The sequence below is a fragment of the Botryllus schlosseri genome, chromosome 5 (genome assembly GCF_051294905.1).
Source record: "Botryllus schlosseri isolate E-star chromosome 5, Bs_hap1, whole genome shotgun sequence".
Classification (NCBI taxonomy): domain Eukaryota; kingdom Metazoa; phylum Chordata; class Ascidiacea; order Stolidobranchia; family Styelidae; genus Botryllus; species Botryllus schlosseri.
The window spans coordinates 24,372,664-24,393,516 of record NC_137240.1 but is presented as its reverse complement, the minus strand read 5'-3'; the positions used below and the strand labels follow the sequence as shown (position 1 = coordinate 24,393,516).

Sequence of the window (20,853 nt, the reverse complement as noted above, 5' to 3'; positions counted from 1 at the left end):
CGAGCGGAGGTTCAAGTCCGAATCATGGTGTTGACTGCTCAGTTTACAGTTAAAGTATTATTGTTTGGTGATATCGAATGGTTCGCATTTATAATATAATGATATTCCTCACTTTTAGCAGTTTCTGGTCGCATTTTCAAATACCAGTAGAAATAGCCGAAATACCATATGCAATCGTGACTCGAGTCGTTACAACCCTGGTGCCCATATTTCTTATTTTTGATTTCGTAACCGTCGACTTGTAGCACGGTACACTTCTAGGCTTCTCTGTAAGACACCGCTTATGCCAGGGGTCGCCAACTCAAAACTGGTCGGGGGCCACTTTCAAATTTCGTGGAGGCAACGGGCCGGATGAATTCAATATCGAAATAAAATAGGCCATATAGTTGAACAATCACGCTATCTCGTCACATACTAAACCCTAATCAATTGATATCTTGGTAAATTTGGGGTACCTGGATTATCGAACGCCTTGAAATCTTAATTAGTAATTGCACTGCGTGTTGATTGATCAGAGAGAACCAGACATGGTGGTGCCTGTATGACGATGCTGTTCTTAAATCCACATTGTCCTCGTCAATATTGGTGAGAAGTTGAAGTTTGCTGCGTTAAAACACGATTTATTCCTTGTATATGTGGATAAATGATGGGCGAATAATGTATCGATTCAGCAATCCGGCCCGTCAAGTTCCTAATTTTCCTATATCCGGCCCGTCGACTGGAGAAGTTGCCCGCCCCTGATATAGATCCTATCATGTTCAGAAAGGACTTGGTTTCGTTGTGGAAGTCGATCTGTCACTAGATGTCAGTATTCGGCCAGTACTATAAACTCTGTCAGATTTGTCAGAGGGGAGTCGGTTCCGAAACTTGGGTCATCACGCGGTCGCAGCCTGGATTTTTGGGAGATAAAAGCGAACTTTCTACCGTCCATCAATCTTCTACTATTTAAATTCCAATCCTATTACGAAGCAAAGCTTCTATACTAGCCATCGTTTGACATCATATCGGAACTCGAATTGACATGTCGATTTCGTCTATACCCCGGTTCGTGAATTGGAACCTATTTATTCTCATTTCTTGTACATTTAGATATTTCGTTCGTCATTTCCAGCAATTTCGCATATCTGATTTTTAAACTGTCTTCATTCCTATTAATAGGCTTTCTGTAGGCAAAAGTTTATGTTTTAAAGGTTCGTTCAGGGGATGTTTTCCGGGGTTGTATAATGACTCGAGTCACGATTTTGTTGTGAATCGACTTGACTCGAGTCATCTCCTTGAAAATGAAAAATGACTCGTCTCCACTCGAGTCAATTTGTGCGTTGACTCGATTTATACTCGAGTCATTGCGCATGACTCGGACCAAGTCATGTGACTCGAGACTGGGTCTAGAAAGGCAGGCATTTCATTATAATTTCGAAGAATTATTATTATTTCGTCTGTAAGTACTGGTAGGCTACTTGAAAATGCTACCAGAAACTTTCGAAAGTGTGGAAAATTAGTATGTTATGAATGCGAAGCATTCTATATCAGAGAGCATAGATGTAAAAAGTGGGTTTCACAAGACACTAACTCGGAGCTGAACAGTCAACACAATAACTTGGACACGGACTCGAGTCAAAACACTATGACTCGGACTCGGCTTGGACTCGAGTCAAAACTATAAAATTAAGATTGACTTGCGACTCGGAACCTTGTAACTTGGTTACAACCCTGATGTTTTCGACTATCCCCCATCATGTCGCTGTCAGCGGGGGAGATAGCGTAGTGGTAACGATAAGCGCCCACCTCTCTGGCGGATCTGGTTTGATTCCCGTCGGAGGTTTATCTGGGCTCCTCTTCCCCCGCCGTTGCCGTTCATACGGCGACAAAAAAAAAGATCAGAAAAAGACCCGACGAAAGAAGGCACTCTCAAGGAATGGAAAGAACTAGTAGAAAGGGCCGCGGCTTCAACAAGATCGACATCAAAAAGAACTGCGACATAGGGCACCGAGGTGGATGTTAGATTAAAAGGATGGCAACGGCATGCGTGTCGTTCGACATCCTCATATCTGTTCATTACGTCGCATTGTGTCTTATCGCATTGTACATTGTGTGTGACTTGTTCAGATGAAAAATATAACCCAACGATTATTATATTATCGCAAGCATCGTGTAGTAAAAAATGAACAACTGAATGAATGTAAAAAAAAACACCAAAGGTACGTCGACAAAGTAGGCTATATTATATTATGGAAAGGATGGAGCAGGTGGAAATTGTAACAGCATGTAGGGTAACAATGATTATGCAGGAGTAAACCGAAATTTTTGAGTCGTCTTTAAAATAATTATATAATCTTAGTTTTTGTGTTTTCATCTGTGCAAGAGATACTTTGTACAATGCGATGCACTAGATACACTCCGATTTTAATGAGCTGATAGGAGGGTGCCGAAACGATCATATGCGGTCTCTCAATCTGGCATACACCCTCCATGTGATATAAAAGCAATCTAAAGCAAAGGCAACTCTGTGTAAGAGACTTGAGATCGTGTAGTCTCATGTGATGTTTTTCTCTAAATTCCATCACCATCACATGATCATTGCAACTGGTGATGATCTTATGAAAGAATAAATGAAATAGTTTCGATTTATTCGCTACACAAAACGCATACCACCGGCATGAATTGGCCTTTACTTCTCCAGGACAGCCTTGTAAAATTGCGAGTTCGTCATATTGACTCCATCGTAAAATCCAGCACAAAGAATCGCTTAATCCATAGCATAGTTCTGAATTTGACTGGATACGACTTTATGGTCAATACAATTCTGCTTACGACAATGTGGCAACGTCGTATAGGGATATCGATATCGGCTATGGTACAAGACGAATATCTTTCACTATTCGAGTTCATTTTCATTATAAAGTTATAACATAACATTACGTAAGAGTAACGGAGACGGAATTTCATGAAAACTAAAGCAAAACCGATCCCGGAAGGCCAAGTAATATGCCCCTATTTGGTGCTCCGTTATGATTCACATACCAACCGATTATGAGCGTACAGGAAAGTGATATTGTTTCCAGTAGTACGACAATAACCATATGATGCATTCTCTGAGGGAGAGGATTTTCTGTTGTTTGGACATGGGAAAGAGCGAACTACTTTGTTCATTTCTGAGACATCTCACCTGTACAGCCAGACTGTTTTGCAAAATCAAACCCTACCGACCGACATCTAATACTATAATGCATTATAGTTTTAGCGGCACACAGCCTATATAGTCCACACAGCATTTCAAATTGTTTGTTAGCAATTGAAGATAAGAATGACACAAAATTATGAGGAAAGTGTGTCGTAAAGGCGCCACGACTCTAAAAATCATAGAGGAGTATCGTGCTAATCATAATACACACAGAAATACCGTTTTCTGACTGTTAAGGTCTCGCACACTACGCCAGGAGTGGATGTGCCACGTACTGAACTATTTGAAATTGAACTCAATTATAAACTTTAATGCACGTATACCATACATATAGTCTGTGATTCGAATTCGGACGGCGACGCAATAACTTTGAATGTTCAGAATGCTGATCGTACCCAGAACGCCTTTATTTTTCGTCGAGATTTGTAGCCGAAATTTGAAACCATAGTAGCTACTCCCAAGAAATGTCGAACATATGCTACATTCTAACCGCCCGGTGGCAATGTAGCGTCTTCAGTCTTGTCGCTATTAGTAAAAAATCCGACAAATTCCTACAAGGCAAAAAAACTCCACTCGGAGAGCAGGGTTTTCAGGTAAAAAATAGAACGTAAGCTAGTTTTTCAACAAGAGACGACAATTATTAGGGTGAACCTTTGTATTCAAAGAATATAATGCAAATATCTGTGATCAAACTCCTATATAACTTATTAAGTAATGAGTCCCAGCCGTACAAAGCCAGTGGGTCCATTTCTGTCTATATAAGTATGTCAGTTACGGTAAAAATAATTTATTCACGTCTCCCTCCTTCTTTAATGTGGTGAATGGATTCATTGCGGCTGTTCCAAAGCTTTTTTGCGCCATGACTCAAAGTCGTATTCGTGGAAAACTGAATGGCGATATAGCAAAATTAACAGCAATGAACCAAATTAGAATCGTTCGCGTTTATAGCTGAATCACTTGCATTCCTCGCGACGCCAAACGCAGGGCCGACACGCATCACGAATGAAACAAAAGGAAGGGAGTGGACAAATATGTCCCCTTACACCGTGGGGACTTGTGGGTTACGAGTTACTGGACCAGTGATCTATAACTGCATTTAATCGGGAATCGGTCAATTATTGTATTTCTAACAAGTCCGCTGATTCTGAATCAAGATGTTGCTCTAATAGGGCCCTAATGATCCGTGATATTATAGATTATGTATAGGTTTGGTAATGAAGCATCCCACTGAAAATCCGAAGTATTGATTTGGGGTAACATATTGCCATCATTTGCTGATCCATCTCTCAAGCGATCACAAGGTCTGAATTTGGGACAAGACCCGAAATGCGTTTAATAGACTGCTCTACGATAATAAATGGATTGGGTTTTCAATCGTAAATCTGTGACTCTAAGTCAATTTTTATGTCTTTGACATAAGGCCGAAGGGCGTAGAGTGACTAGATATTTTTCGTCGAGTAGACAACACTTTTCCAACCGAGCACGGAGGCTATGAAATATTCCGGTGACGTAAGTCTGGAATACCAAGCATGGATTATATTTCGACGACAATTTGTCCAGCTCATATTACATGATCAAAGGTACCCTCTCGATGATGCAGATAATGCAACCTATGTCGGCATTAGGTATATAACGAACTCAACTTCCAGGTGATATCCTCGTGTTGGGAAAGTATGTAGTGTGGGCCGTTGGTCATTAAACTATAACTAGACCGTTGCACTTGTACAGTGCGTTGATGACATAATCTCTCATCAAATATTTGTTGAGAAAAATTACGGCATGATTAGACAGGAACTCCGTTTCTCCAAACTGCCGAATCACGGAGCTTAGTCACAATATGTAGACGTTGCTCGAATATTGTTCACCACTTCACTCAAGGGTGATACTACTGATACGGTTGTCAATGACATATGTCGCGATTCGTATGGAATAAAATCAGGAAGCAATGATGCTGAGGGCAATATATATATATATATATATACTTACGGAGTTTTGAACATCTACTTTAAGTGCTGACGACTTCAGACGTTATGCATAACATCCACTCCTTAGCGCAAAACTCAAATTTCCGCCCAACTCAATTACCAGCTTACATCATATAAATATGTTTACCGCGGGTTTACATTCCATCTTGCGTGCGCTTAGGGAGACTCGGAGATTTTGTAGCGCAGATGCTACAGTGGTAATCAAATACGAAAGTTTCCCACTCGTGGAAACAAGTTTGCCGTGCTGAATAGCTTACTTCAGAAGGCTACGGTGAGTCAGGATATCGCATTTCATAGAATATTCACCGGGAGTGTAATCGAAACCTGACACCAAATTGACTTGGTCCTCTCAACCAGATTATGGCGATGTGGTCCGAATAGTGACAATGAAATAGTCGAGTCTCATCTCCATGATGTGCGGTCACGAGTCAACAAGTTATCAGCAGTGTGACTATGACGTAATTTTTACTCTTCGCCGTAAACACATTGAGTTTGGGGCCCCGATCAACCGAACGTATTTTCATTTTACCAAAGAATCATTCGATTTAAAGCACCTTTGTCGTCGAACTTATCGGTAAGGAGAATCGACAATTAGGTACATTTCACAAATTGTCCGCTATATATATAATTGCGAAGATCGTCGCTCTCACGAGCTATATATTGTGTTGATTCATTTGTCAAATTGCGTCTCAATAGCACACACGAGTCAGTATGACCTGGAAGATACTATGCTTATTTGGTCTAGTGCCATTTCAATATGCGATATAACTCATTTGCACACCGCTGGTGAGCCTGCAGAATTTTTCATACCTATGTAGAGAGTCATACTAGCACGCGTTCCGTTAAATTTAAGATTTGCGGAGATAATCGAGTTGATTATAGCTTGACTGCTCTATAGTTTGACAGTGGAAAAATACTACATTCTGATCTGTGAGGCAAAATTGACGGCAATTCACCAATCTAGATAAGTAAGGTCTGTATGCAGTTTAAGGTAACATTACATAGTCAATACTAGGGTATAGTATACCGGTTTTCGTTTTCAATGAGCTTTACATTTATCGCAAGCGCATTGCCTTTTACTCAAGAAAATCAATATCTATCAAGTGGATATTCTAATGATCCCCAATAAGGAAGTTAATTTGCGTGAGGGCTTATCGTAAAATATAATATTGCCTACAGTTTAAACATGGGAGACTTCTTTGTGTGCTCTTGCTTCGAAGTTCTCAAGCGTTGTAAGTATTCACAATTTGTGAGAGAGTAAACATGGAAGTATCTCCCTGTATCTCTGTATTGTGTTATGCAGAATAGTTGCATATTTGCGGCGGTAGCATTTGCAGAATTACCCCAGTCAAGTATTAATATGAAAGAAAATGAGTGATATGTGTAAACTGTTGTAGGCTTCGCGGTCTCGGTTTCCTTATTCATATCGCAAGTAAGACATTGGTATATTTCCACAATTCTAATGAGGATTAGTATACAAATGAGTGCATAGGATGGCATACGCGAAAAGAACAGAGCTGCTTAGCCGGCCAGGCATTGGCAACAATGTCGAGCAGAAACTGGCGAGAGCTCGATTTATATACTCGGCTATAAATAGCACTCTTTGTCATATACAGCCACGCCATATATGGCATGGTCGCTCGGAATGCTTAGTGTACGTAATTTACCGTCTCGCGTTTAGCGATGCGTAAACTCTCTCGCCGGTATCTGCTCTTCTTCGGATGGATAGAAAATTTCTTCTCCTTTTCAAAAAGTCGCTCAGCGTACTACAAATTGTGATGAAGCGGCGAAAAAAGGTGAATTTTTGAAGGTGACCACGATTTAAATCGCAGAAACCGGAGACTAGTATAAGAAATTCTGCATCATTCGAAATGTACTATACTCAAATGCGACCAACCAGGAGTAGCATGCATTAGAAATATCATGTTAGTTGCTTCTCTACTATGTGAATGCGATTGTAGGATACGAGATCGCCGGTAAATCAAATTTCACGCGGGAAATAAGCAGAGATTAGCATCACAACAAGAGCTCTCTATGCCGTCAGTTGTCTGCTGTGATATTCCCGAAGGTTTTCTTCCGTTTCTCCCACCAAGACTGAAGCGTCTCGCTAATCGTCTTAAAACCAAGGGACGTTGATGATATCAGTGGATGAGCAGTGATAGCAGAACCGCGGCTGTCATCCTGCCTGACTCTAGTCATGTTTACTGCCGGAAAGAGATGTCAGAGAACGGGCAGCTCAGTTGCGATAAGATCGAGCATAGGAAGGATGTGCTTCGTTTACTGTGTCTAGATGTAGGACGTTATACCCAAATCAACAAAAATCTGAACGTACCTAAGTGTCGTAATTGCGGTAGGGATACATCATCCATATAGTTCTCGAGCAAGTAGACTGTGTTTCCGCGTCGTGAAGACTCATACAAGCGAAAAACGCTCGGCGTTATACTGAACCGAAGTATTGTTGGCAGTGCCGTTATTTCTTAATTCAATCAGCGATTGCAGATTTTTCGTAACCACACGGTCGTAATTGATATATGATACCACGCATATTAAGTTGATGCCCATAGGGAAATTCGTAAACTGCCGAGACGTGGAGTATCTCGTTTGATCGCCAATAAATCGATTGCTTGAGATACCGCTCGCCCTCGGTTAACTATGAAGCCCTACTAAACGAACGGTTGATTGGTCTGTGTACCTGTAACAGTGTTTCGTTGTTACTCATGACAGATCAGTACTACAGCTTGGTTAATTGGGGACGATTAAGAATCGGTGTTCCCGCGAATGAAGGAATAAGCATATCGACAGCAGAATGGACGTACTACCGTGTGGGAATATATTCAGAGAGTTACAAATCATACATGATACTGGCTACTTCTCGTCGAAGCCAAGTTTGGAAGAAAATTGGCAACAGGTGGGAACGCAACCGGCTATAGTATTAGGTAGTAAAATTTACGTGCTTGCGTCAGATGCGTGCATTTCTGCAATTGTGCATTGTGCAGTCTCAGCACGCGTTTGCTAAAATGTTTCGCAATGATTGACTTGGTGACTGGCTGGATGTATATCAGATCAGTATTCACTATTGGAGTATATCGACTAACATCTGGATTCGCATCCCTTGATTTTCGTGTCGGAGATATGTAGATATCCTTGACTCACAAATGGGCATGTAGCATAGTCTGCCTTCATAATACATTCTGGATATTGTACACTGCGCATGTGGTTTTACACATCAACTTTTTTATCGAATAGTTGTGCTACGTATTGGCGCCTGGTCTTAGCAGTCAAGTCATTTTGCTTTGGATTGCATGTATCAGTGCATTGCCAGCCATGCTTCTGACAACCACTCGTCATAAAACGACATGTAGTTTATTATGTCCTTATCTTGCCATTATGAAATATGTAATAGGTGTGAATTTACCTTTTCAGTAAGTTGTAACTGGCCATTTGCAAGTTGGCTACCAAATGTTCCTCACTCATAATTCAGTACGTTGTTATTGTTCGGTGGTCTTCTGAAAACTAACTGCATGCGTCACCAACGCTGCAGGAAATGCTAACAGCCGAATTCAAGACACGCTCTGCCGCGCACAGATTACTGTATACAATCTGCAGGCCGGTGCATGTCTTAACCAACACGGTTCGTAAATGAATAAACCCAAGTTATCTATCTCTAAGCTTCAATCGACAATGAAAAATAGATTTTTCATGATCGCGCGTTATAGATTCAACAGATTTGATTTCACAATGACTTGATTTCACAATGACATTCGAGTCGCAACGTGTAGTCTGCTGTTTGTCTTGGCCAGTCACTTTGTTTGTGATCACCGAAGCAGAAATACTGCGCTCCCTTATGGAAACCGTAGTGACGGTGTTAGGTGTACGCTAGAAAGACCCGAGATCAAACACAATAATATTTTAGTCCATGAAAGATCGAACGTATCATTCAACCTAAATCGGAACCATTGTGATCTCAATTGGAACGGGCCCGTTGGAATGGACGCAAGGAAAATAGGTCGTTTCTATCGTAAACATCATTATTGTGCTGTGACTCGGCTATCTGGTAGTGCTAACCGCAGCCATTATCAAACGACTAGCGAAATCTGTGCTTGGGAGTCTGATGGCTTCTAATTCAGGAGGTGTACACAAAGCGGTCTGCCAAATTGAAGAACATTCCCAGAATTTTAGTTAACCGCTGCCTTTTATGAAGTTCGTAATTGTGAGGAACTCGCAGATCTAGACGTTGCTCAAAGTCAGCATTGAAGGATGGAATTCAACACTCGTCATGAGCGATCGATTGAAATAATATCCGCTAATATAACGATGCTTCAGTAATAGGCGCTACAGGTACTGGTTTCACCGGATTACCACGTCCCACCGTAAAATACATTTGGACGCCTGACAAGAGAAGACTCCATATATTATATTCTTTCAGTATCTTGCATATTCATCGCCAACTAACCTTGTCAAGCCGAGTAGACCCGATTGCCCGTGGGAATCATTTACTTCGTAGTTCTGATGCAATGGAAGTCTTTATGATGTTATGAATCAGGCATGAAAACCGTTGGGCCTTTTCGCGGTTGGATATCTCGTTAACAATATACCTGCACCGAATAGTCTATATACTTCGTTGGTAATGATCCATAGTTTGTCCCTGAAACTAACTGTTATGTAATTACAATTGTCGTCGACGATTCATTAAATCATCCTCTATTTCAGACATGTTTCGAGATGGAAAAATACCTCCAATCCGAACCGAAGACCTATCAAAGCCCGCCTTCGCCTCCAACAGACGCCAACAACCCGTGGAATAAGTTCATGATTCCCTTTTACGCCAAAGGGGGACCCGGACTGTCTGTAGAGGAGATAAAACTGGACCGATTCAAAAAATGCCGCGGTTTGAAACGAAGCGCTTCGTCCGGCGTGGGTTCGATGTCGTCAATGTCTTCGGGAGAACTCAGCCCGCCCCCGGCCTATAAGTTCACCCCTTCGGAACAGATAACCGCTTTGAAAGTATTAAAGACCAACGCCATGTCATTGATAACCCCTCCGCCAAGTCCAGAAAACGAGACGGATTCAATGACATCGCAAACCTTTTTGAATGTAGAGAAATTTACCGGACAGTTACACACGAAAGCATTAACAATTCCAGGGATAAGCATCGGGTCTTTCAAAAGCCAAGTCCCAAGGGTTAAGACCGGGCCGTATTCGACTGGTCAGGCGGGCAAGAGTCGATCTGCACTGAAAACTGTTTCAGCGGTTAACACCGCGAACATCCGGGTCAAGTCTGCGTCTACGGAGGAGGACGAGTCCAAGAAAAGAATACACAGATGCAATTATCCCAACTGTAAAAAAGTCTATACCAAGAGCTCACATCTGAAGGCTCATCAAAGGACTCATACAGGTACCAGCTATTCCTATTCGGCCGAGTCCTGTTGGCAACCAAACTTTTTACTGAACATGACCCATAGCTGATTATGTCACCAATCTGATTCATTCACTCAGTCATATATTTGATTGAAATTTTGATCGCATCAAAGCACCGCAAGATTGCGATGAGAAGAATAGATAGGAGGATGTCGAAACGACTTGGGGGTAGTCATTTAATCAGACACCTTGGCGAATAAAAAGACAAGTGGATTAAAGAAATTTGGCATGTGTCGGTAGGGGAGATCGATATGTCATGTCGCGGTCAGGTTATCTTGATGGCTGTTTGGTATTCATTCAGTAGAAACTGCTGGTATTTCGACTTTACTTACCGACGTGGAGGAATGAATAATCAAGAGTAGACTATAAATTGATAGCAGCGAATGCCTCGCATGCGTCCCTGGTGCACTACGGCTCATTTGGCCCAACAGGTGCGCTCCGGGAAGCCTCGTAGCTTTCCAATGTCTCTTACGGCATAGCCACGCTGTCTGTATCGATCTGCTGGTCTGAATCGCGTCGATGTGTTCAATATTTCAAGAGGCCTGCCTCGCCGGCACAAATGCGAATTCCCATTGGCCATCGGCATTCGGGGCTTGTAGCAATCCTATCCTTGTACGGGGGGATTGTAACATCGCCAGATCTCGTGTAGTGTAACTGGTAATACTCAATATCCATAATTCCCCATTCCTCCGGGCGACGCATGAGTATTACAGATAAACCACAACTCTATGAGTCGTTGTATTCTGATATAGTGACTAATCCCGATTTCCCGGTACTGTACACCGGTTAGAAGTGCATTGTTCGAATAATATTTCCCAAGGGGGCGGTTTGTCGTGCTCGAAACTTGCTTGACTTTGATATCGTTCTAAGGACTAGTCAGCTTGAAAAAAACACCGAGAATTTAGCCGTAGTCAACGCGATTTTTGCTTATAAAGAATCGATTAGTTTTGGAGCTCCGAATCCATCCCTAGAGACCGTGGCCTCATTGGATCAACGTTTTAACAATACACGCGGTTGCTCGCATCTAGCAGTACTGGCCGCAGTTGTTTAGTCGGCATAGTAACCTTATTTCGATTGGTGATATCCCTCGACTTGGAACTTTCGCTTGTATGCGATTAAACTTTCCCCCGTTATTTCTGATGGTATTCATGAACGCGGAATACATTGGAAATCTCGGTGGTCTTTATCCAAATTTGTCACGATTATTCATCCGGCGTCACCTGTGCGTCACATTTCCCCTGCCTACATCCGTGGTCTGGCTTTGTTTGTGTATTTGCCGCAACTCAAATTCAGACGCACGATTGCCGGTGATCGTAAAACCTTACCGAAACTAGGAAATCGGGAGCATGTATTTGTGTGCTTTCCTTGCCAAACCAGCTTGATATTGTGACCTGTCGTGTCGGTGTTGGATGGACCAATCTACAAATTCTGTCTGGGAAACTGTGAATTATTTTCTCCTTTCTAATTGTTATATAATGTACCTTACTGCAAATAGCGACACTGAAAAAAACATATCGTGCTTTGCAGGGGAGAAGCCTTACAAATGTACGTGGGAAGGATGCGAATGGCGCTTCGCTAGGAGTGATGAACTAACCCGTCATTATAGAAAACACACCGGTGCCAAACCTTTCAAATGCAGTCAATGTGAAAGGTACGTTCGAGCATATATTCTTCGCTTCGCCATGAGCGACTGGTGATTACATTGCTGTACTGTGATTGTGGCACTTTATTGGTAAATTTCGCGGCTGTATATTACAAGAGTGAGTCGCAAGACATTCTGGTTTGCGATTAGCATGGTATGCAGCTTGTCCTTATGCTGCTTTTGCACCCTTGATGTACTGTGTAGATGTATATATTTATTGCATTCGCTCCATATGTGATCAGTATTTTCGAGTCTTTTTTAACTTAACCACAAACAGCATATATATGTTATCAACTACTCTCCGATTCGCCGCGAAGCACCTCGCTTCAGAACTGTCGATGTCGATGCGTTATTGAACAGTGCACACTGCGCAGCGTGGCACACGTTGCTTCATACCGGATTTCCGTGCGCTTCGCCTTTTGTCTTGTGACATTATCTTGAACTTAAATGATTGAGTGTTTAGTGCTTATGTACTACCACCTCTTCGTAGTCCTATGGCAAGGTTCAGCATAATATTTGATGCGCGTTGACTTCGCAAACGGATATGGTTCATTGATGATATACACCGCTACCGATGATACCGGTTCGATCCGGTAACGGATGAATGAGTGGGTCTTCCGGCATTACCGCATAGCTTGCGTGTGGGTTTGTTGATGCTCAAGTATGGGTATTTTCGCTTGCTTTTTACTGGTCGCAAGTTCTCAATGAGTACACACTGTACAGCTATGTGCGAGACCATCGTTCTCTAGGTATACACATTGTCAGTATACGATTGAGTAGTATATTCATATTGAAATAAACCCGAATATTTTTGGCTGGCACCAGTTGCTGATGATTACTCCTGACGAGAGTCAGCCGAAACTATGCGACTTAATTTCATTCAATCCAAGTATACTACATGATTTTATACTGAAATTATGTATCCCCAAGGTCTCTGTAAACGTTTTCCCTAGAACGCCGATATGTGCGATCATGAGACTTTATGAACTGATTCGAGATGTATGCTCGACTATGATGAATGCGACACTGCCAGTGACACGAAATCAGTCTGTAGTGTTCTATGAAGTACAACTTGGCGTTCTACGGAAACCTCCTCGCGAATAGGACTTTAGTCCCGTTCCCCGCATTGTTGACACACCAGTCCGCGCGTCGCTTTCGGCGTATAGTAGAATCAAGTGTCATTGTATCGCTGTTGACGGTATTTGGCGCGCTTTTCAAACCATTCGTTATGTTATGCCCGGCGGCGTTCCAAGCTAACCGTTTCTCTCGCCCACCGGTGACCCCGACGCTGTTACTATGAGCGTTGTATTGCCGACCCAAGCATTGCCAGCTCGGTATCGCATAACCGCTCCGTAATGCGTTGATCAACGCGCCCGGCGTAGTACCGATGACGAGCATATTGCCCTCGTCACGGAGGTAATTCAATCATTTTATCAAAGATAATAGCTGCGATGCAAGGTGACGCGTTGAATATAGCGCAATAGGAGATCGGCAGAGCATTGTCGTGGTAGTTGTTGGTAACCTGTTGGACTCGACGCAACGATTCGAGTCGCGTAGCGATAGATATCAAAGATAATTGTAATTTGCAACTTTTTAACTTGTTGGAAATGACAATCCTGTGAAAACGGGATCAACCGACAGCATTGCCTATAATTCCAGTGAAATAGGCATGGTCGGAAAAATACCACATTTTGGCACATTATCTTCGTGCTGTGGATCTGGCATTACTATCTTTGTGTTCGCATAAGGTACATACATAAACTTAGTTAGTTGAGATATACTGGAATATTTCGCCATTCGGAAACAAGTCACCTGGGTATTTGATTTTGCTCAGCTCTATTAGCATTCTCTTGAATACGTTGTGCAATCCGATTAAGAATGATTCTTTTCGTTCAGATGCTTCTCGCGGTCCGATCATCTAGCTTTGCATATGAAGAGGCATACTTGACCATGCGACGACGGGTTCTTGCGCGGGATGTAGTCACGACACGGCCCGGAGCGGCAGACTTGAAAAAATGCAGTAAAAATCAGTTCGAACGGGCGATCTGACAGTCGAAAGACGAAGTTTCTCAACGGCGGAGGCTGTGGCCACTGCCTGTTACTTTGCGGATAGGCCACTATTTTTTATCTCCATCTGTAAACTTTCTTTCTACGTTCGTTTCCTTAGATAATTTCACCTCGAGATTAATCGTGCACGATTTTTCTCACGGCGTCATTGTTATGACATATGCAGGACCGTTTCTTGTTCGTGTGAACCCCCTACCCCACTTACGTTTGCGTGTCGGGATCATGGACTCACACAAATACCAGTTCATTCCCCATGATCTCTTCTGCATATTCTTAATGATGACTGTCTCGATTTTTGATTTGTGTTCACTGATGCGTAGCGAGCTTGCGTTCTATACTAAACTAGAGTGTTGTAAGGTTCTTCTTGCTGCGTTTTTCGTGCCAATGCGAATGATTCGGCAACAAGTTTGATTCTCAATCAGGGAGTAGCGATTTAGAACGTGCGCCCGCTACGCAGCGAACGCATAGTCGCCTCTTTTATGTTGTGTATTCTTTGTTGCAACTGCGAGAGTTACTGTTTGCTATTGCGGATGACATTTCCCGATATTGAGAGCGTTAATGTTCTTTTTGTTAATTGCGAGCGCTGACGATTGAAGAAATAGACGCATATCTCCCCGTACGCCTGCCGGCGTTCAGAAAAACCAACTTTTTACCCAGAAAAAAGTCTATATCTCTTTGCGCACTGTGCCCCATGACAGTCACTAGTGAAAAAATGAAAGAAAAAATCTTTAAAAGCCAGATATATTTTTTGATTATGTTTCGATCGCGTGTAGCCTTGCGAAATTCGTAAAAGTATATAAACGGCTCGACACTGCCGGCTTTTGTGTGAAATTCGATTGTAGAGTATCGCCGCGGCTAATCAAACACTTGTATATAGGATAATGGAGTTCTTTTTGTCTATATTCTTCTTGGTGATCGCATTGAAATAATTAATCCATAACTTCGCAATGACCCACAAAGCGCCGTTCACACTGCCGGCTCAACCCTGGTACAGCTTGATCACCGAGAGTTGAGAATTTCCTGAATGGTCTACTGGGCTGCACTCAACGCTTGTCAGGCCGTAAATCCGGTGTGTGGAGCCTCCTTGACATTGCCCCGGCGCTTTAGATTGCGGATAAGTAATTACGGCGCCAAGAGCGTACCTCGGTGATCAATATGACGGGGTGCTGCACTGGCAGTGTAAAACTTTATCCAGCTATTCGCTTCTCACCCCTAATCATGACGCCCTGCCGATTTATGATTATGATTTCGATTCCTTTAATTATCGTTATCAGTGAAATACCGGCGTTTCGCGCTTCGATCGGTGTTACTGTTATTCGTGAATTTTGAAGGCCTGATTCTTTGCTTGTAGCGACTATTCGTCGCTGATAAACTGTCGAGCTTGCTAATTTTTTTGTTTGCTAAATTTTGCGATGTTCAAGTTCCTGTCAACCATAGACTCTTACAGTTGGTTGAGTCGTATCTCCCGATGATATCTTGGTGACTTGTGGTCGACATCTCGCGTCCGCGGGGACGCTAGAATCCGGTGTGATTTTGGTCAAACCCTATGCAAATTCGCCGCACACTGTTCGAAACAAAGCGGTCTCCCTAGGGCGGCGGGATGTCCGCTACCTTCCGGGCCCTGTCCTGCCCCAGGGTGAGCTCGCGTCACAATATCCCACACCATAGTTTGAAAGTCACAATCCTCCAATGGTATCGTTCCACCTTGCCAGTGACAACATCGAATAGTTGGATGACACTGACATTATCGGGAGCTCCTTTCTACTCTCTCTATATATCTATATATAAATATATACTAACTGTGAAGCGACTGCCTTGGCATTCGCGGCTCTGTGATCCAGTTTTAACTCTTCTTTGATGCCGTTTATTTTTTATTTCGCTTATGCACGTGTAAGAGAAAAACCTTTGTTATAACCGAAAGATACCAATCATTAAAAAGGTGTGAACTACCGTTTACCTTGACTCGTGTGAATTTGGGTGCATGTCGTTTGACGTGACAGCTTGCCATTTTGGTAGTGATAGTAACGGGTTGAATCATAGTTTTTAGCTAATAGTTAGCGAAGGATAGCATATCACAGATGTTATGTTGAAAGCAGTTCAATGGCTTTCAACATACTGCGAACCGGCTACATAGATAAGATGTTTGTTAGGTGGAGATATCAGTTTGCACCGTGTGTAGAGCAGCACATTGGCAACAGAGTGGGCTTCATATTTTATCCGAAGCGCAATTTCTGTGAACTTGTGTTCGACCTGCAGTATTGTCTAATGGCGACATCTCATAGTTTAGAATGAAAATGCCTCAGTTCAACTGGCAGTATTTACCTGACGGTCGCATATTGGATACATAATTGAAATGGTAATTATTGAACATTGTCTTTCTGTTAAGATGTCCAAATGAGTGGAACCCGAATCGACCCCTGGCCTGTTACTCGGAATCGAGTCTCTGTGGTACAGGATGGTGCTGTGCCCTCGTCGCTACTAGAGCGTTTCAGATGGTTGCAGGAAGTATTAGTGATTTAAGAATCTGCGGGTCGGTATTCACTATTCAGTACTCGCATCTATTTACTCATCGACCTGTTCGAGAAACGCCATTATATTACGTCATTTGCGAAACCGAGTAACTTGTAACCTCGGTGAGACACCAGTTACATCGAATGTATGTATAGTCTATCTTTACATATCATCCTCCACAGATAGCCATTTATTACAGACGGTATCACGGGTACAGCTACACAAGTACCACGTTGGAATTGAAGACTAATCAGGTCTGAATTACGGCTTGACCTTGTCACATGTTACAAATATTTCGTTTTCACGCAAAACATCACCCATGCATTTGGTAATATGCTTATCATCCGGGAGTGGGGAATGTATATTACATATCAGACATATGCCACAACAGATAAACAAATTACACATATATATCTCTAAATGTGGAGCACGATGTCAAGACGACGAGTGCTTTCTGCAGTGGTGTAGCCTACTTTTCATCCCGTTCTTTAGGATGATCTGAATCCATGAAGCGCATTGAGGATGAATACACTGAAAAATTACGCCGTAAATCTTTGCCAAAAATTAGTTTCAAAAATCACAAAAGCCAAAAAGAGTCAAACAAAAGTCGTCCGCTTCCCACCAAATTTTCACTGACGTTAGGATGTCCACTAAAACAATTTAAGTTCAAATTTCAGAAAGTTTGCTTCAGTAGTATTTAACTTAACAGCGTTTCACCTTTTTTTTCAAGTGGATGGATAGTGTAGCCACTTAAGGGCTGTACTGCATAGTGTAGTGCACAATTGTTCCTCGTACGTGTTTTTGTCGTACCAAGCATGACTGATGACTGATAATCGTTAACTGTTAGTAACGTGTCGTTTTTTAAAATAATGAGTGATATAATAGGTTCCCAGCTAAACATTTCAGAGTCGACGTTGACTTGTTTGTCTAATATCGTTTTATGACAATTTATTCAACGTTACAGCGACAACTGACTAGAAACTAGCGACATCCCGCATTCAGTAAACTTGCTTACAAGGGAAGTTGTAATCAATGCGCTGCGTGACCTCACATGCCCTCAAGAATGTTATTCAACAACTGCAGTTAAACAGTCGTTCGTCTGATACATAGCAAGGAGCACTTACTCAGCAAAGTAATACCGAACGCACACATCGCTTTATGGCCGAAACCACCGAAAGTCTGACTCGCAATTTGTTCACGTCTCCGACAGGACTTGTACATGCCACCAGTCAATGATATTTCGCAGTATAATATTATTCAAGATGTCGATTCGTGTTTAAATTGTTATTTGTTCATTTTATCATTACAAAACAACGCGGGACATGCCTGAAATGAACAGACACGAAGTTAGCTACTGGGTGCTAGATTGGTACACCGCACTTGATCGTTTCGACATACCATCTGTCTGTTCATTACATCAAATTGTGACTTGTGCGTCCAGAGGTGGTATGATTAATCAGCGTTGCTGCTGCATTAGAGGTAGAAGTGTGCGATAATGTCGCGTATTCAACAGAAATGCAATGCCGTAATAAAAATTACTACTCGATTATAATTTCAGACGCGACTTCCAGGACATCATGCCATAACTACCACGAGTAGGGTTGTCATATTTTAAGATTCCAAAAAGAGGACGCGTTTTACTAGTTACAAAAGATATCATAGAGGGCAAGAAAACGAGTAACCTTTCAAAAAACATTGTTGGGTTGACAAAAAATGTAATTTTTCAAACTAGACTCCCGAGACACCCACTCACACATGAAATTGGCTGGCGTTGACCTTTTCTTTTGATTTATTTATAGTCAACCATGTCGTCACCCCCGTCGAAATCCAGATTTCACGTCATTTATGGCATTTTGTTTGTTTTCCTGGAGCAATCGTCAGGCTCGCAAAGTTATAAAGGATGATGACTTGCCAAAATAGAGGACATTTGTGCGTCCTTGGAGGACATGAGAGATTTCTTGAAAAAAGAGGACAAATCCTCCTAAAGAAGAACGGATGGTAACCCTGACACTGTGTGGAAGTTGAACACGAAGGTCTAAGTGCTCAACTAGGTACTATCAAAAAGTAGATCTGACGGAGGGATCCCATGTAATTTGCATTCGAAATTGCAAGATTCGTCTTTGCCACTAACTCTAATGACACTTGTGAGGCGCACGCAGTTCAAATGTCATATTCACTCGCAAAAGTTATGTAAACCTATTCTAAATTTACTTGCTCTTGTCATAAATTTATAAAGGACTAAAATTAAATATTTTTATCAAAGAAACTGATACGTAGACTTGAAAGTAGTCCAAAAACTTGGCAAATTATTAAGTAAGTAGAGAAGCAGTGTACACAGTCAAAAGTTACTTTAGGACTCAATATAAGGCCAAGTACTTCGTTACTGACAGTCTCTGCATGTATTACCTTGTCGGCTACGTTGCGTGTCTTGAACTGGTGAAAATAATAGAATCGACCGTGATTATGATTGAAACATTGTCAAATTCTATTGATCTTGCATCGACTTGGATATGCATTAGCAATAAAATACAGCGAGCTTTAGTCCAAAAGCATCGTGCTGACAGCTGCTTCAAAACTACCGACTGACCACATAACACGAATCTATATCCAACGCACGTTTGGGTTTACTTTTTACATTCGTAAGAAAGCCATGGGGCGAAGCGGGATGAGTGAAAACCGATTCTTCAAATATTGACTTGTCATAATTCTGTGAGTTCGCGTTGGACCTCGCTTGCCACTTCCTGCACAGTTGCAAATCTATGAGCCGTTTGTGAATGCCCATTGCAGTCGATTGCTGACATCTAGGCATCAGTCCAGCCGTGATTGAGGAACATCCGTTTCACCCCACACATTGCGCGTGATCTCAATACTGAATTTATAATTCACATATATTCGCTCCACAGTCCACATGCGTCCACGGCGACTGCAGAATGTAGAAATTGTGGATATATCGTGCAGATATGTGATTGCTTCACCAATGGGCAGTTCTTATAAAACTATATGATTGTTTTGAACGAAAAGATATGCCATAATACGTCTAACATAATTGTTTTATAACATCGTCATACATTTGCAATTCGTTGGCTGGACAATTGTCAGAGCCCGTTATAGTCGTTACGCGACTTGGAGATCATTCCCGCCGACGTCTATGCTTCTATGTCAATAATAATACGCCACGGTGGGATAATAATGTAGGTTGCGAAGATACAAGGTGTGCGACGCTACTACGGGATGTTACTCCAAGAACATAATGTGATAGCAGGGTAGCTATTTCGACTCTGCCTACGGTATCATCAACTACATGCCTCCATCACACGCGCTAGAATACCGTGCTGTGATTGCTGAGATTACGGAGGAAATCAAACTTGATCTTTGACACTACGGTACTCGGCAATGCTCTATCATTATTATCTCACAAGTGGAACTTTACTACGACCGGCCTCCAGGCAATGATTAACCAAGCGAAGCATTCACTCGTGGATCTGAGCCGTGTTGTAATGCCTGGCATTTTGACAATACCACCGTCGCTGCGAACGCAAACGAATTCAATAGCATAGCCCTCGGGAGATTTCTGCAGCGCACTTCGCGTGCTATAGTATTCCTGAGGTGAGGTAAGGATACTGTGTTTGAAATAATAGTAGTTATCCCACTTTTTCCGACGCAATTCACGTTCATCTCGATTACGGAAACTTGTGATGCATCACCAGACTTCAAAGGAAAATTTTCTGTTTGCCATCCCATTACGTTCGCCTCTAAATACATCCACGGCTCACACTGCTGGTAGACTTCCATTATTTAACGGTTTTGCATCGACGCTGTGTACTCACTAATCAGCGGTTACTTTGACACCGCTGTCAGTTTAATAAGCGCAACCCTTCGACTATAGAAATTAAACATGGAACGGCAACGACTGATTTTGCAGCTTCGTTCCGCTGCGCTGAGGCTGGAGTGGAGAATTGTTTTGCGTAAGCGACTGTACGATTTCTGGCAATCCAAAAGCTATCTTCCCGCGCGCAGAAATTACTGAAACTGGTCTTGATCGAAAGCTA

The 20,853-nt window shown here is 42.3% G+C and overlaps 1 protein-coding gene across 1 annotated transcript; it reads left to right on the top strand.

The window, feature by feature from the left end:
• The first annotated feature begins 6,305 nt into the window (after positions 1 to 6,305).
• LOC145439465 (Krueppel-like factor 6) lies at positions 6,306 to 16,247 on the top strand. The gene is made up of 4 exons (XM_080316953.1): positions 6,306 to 8,074; positions 9,877 to 10,561; positions 12,112 to 12,235; positions 14,123 to 16,247. The coding sequence occupies exons 1-4, from the start codon at positions 7,973 to 7,975 to the stop codon at positions 14,172 to 14,174; spliced, it is 963 nt and encodes a 320-aa protein (XP_080173079.1). The 5' UTR covers positions 6,306 to 7,972; the 3' UTR covers positions 14,175 to 16,247.
• Positions 16,248 to 20,853: the final 4,606 nt, after the last annotated feature.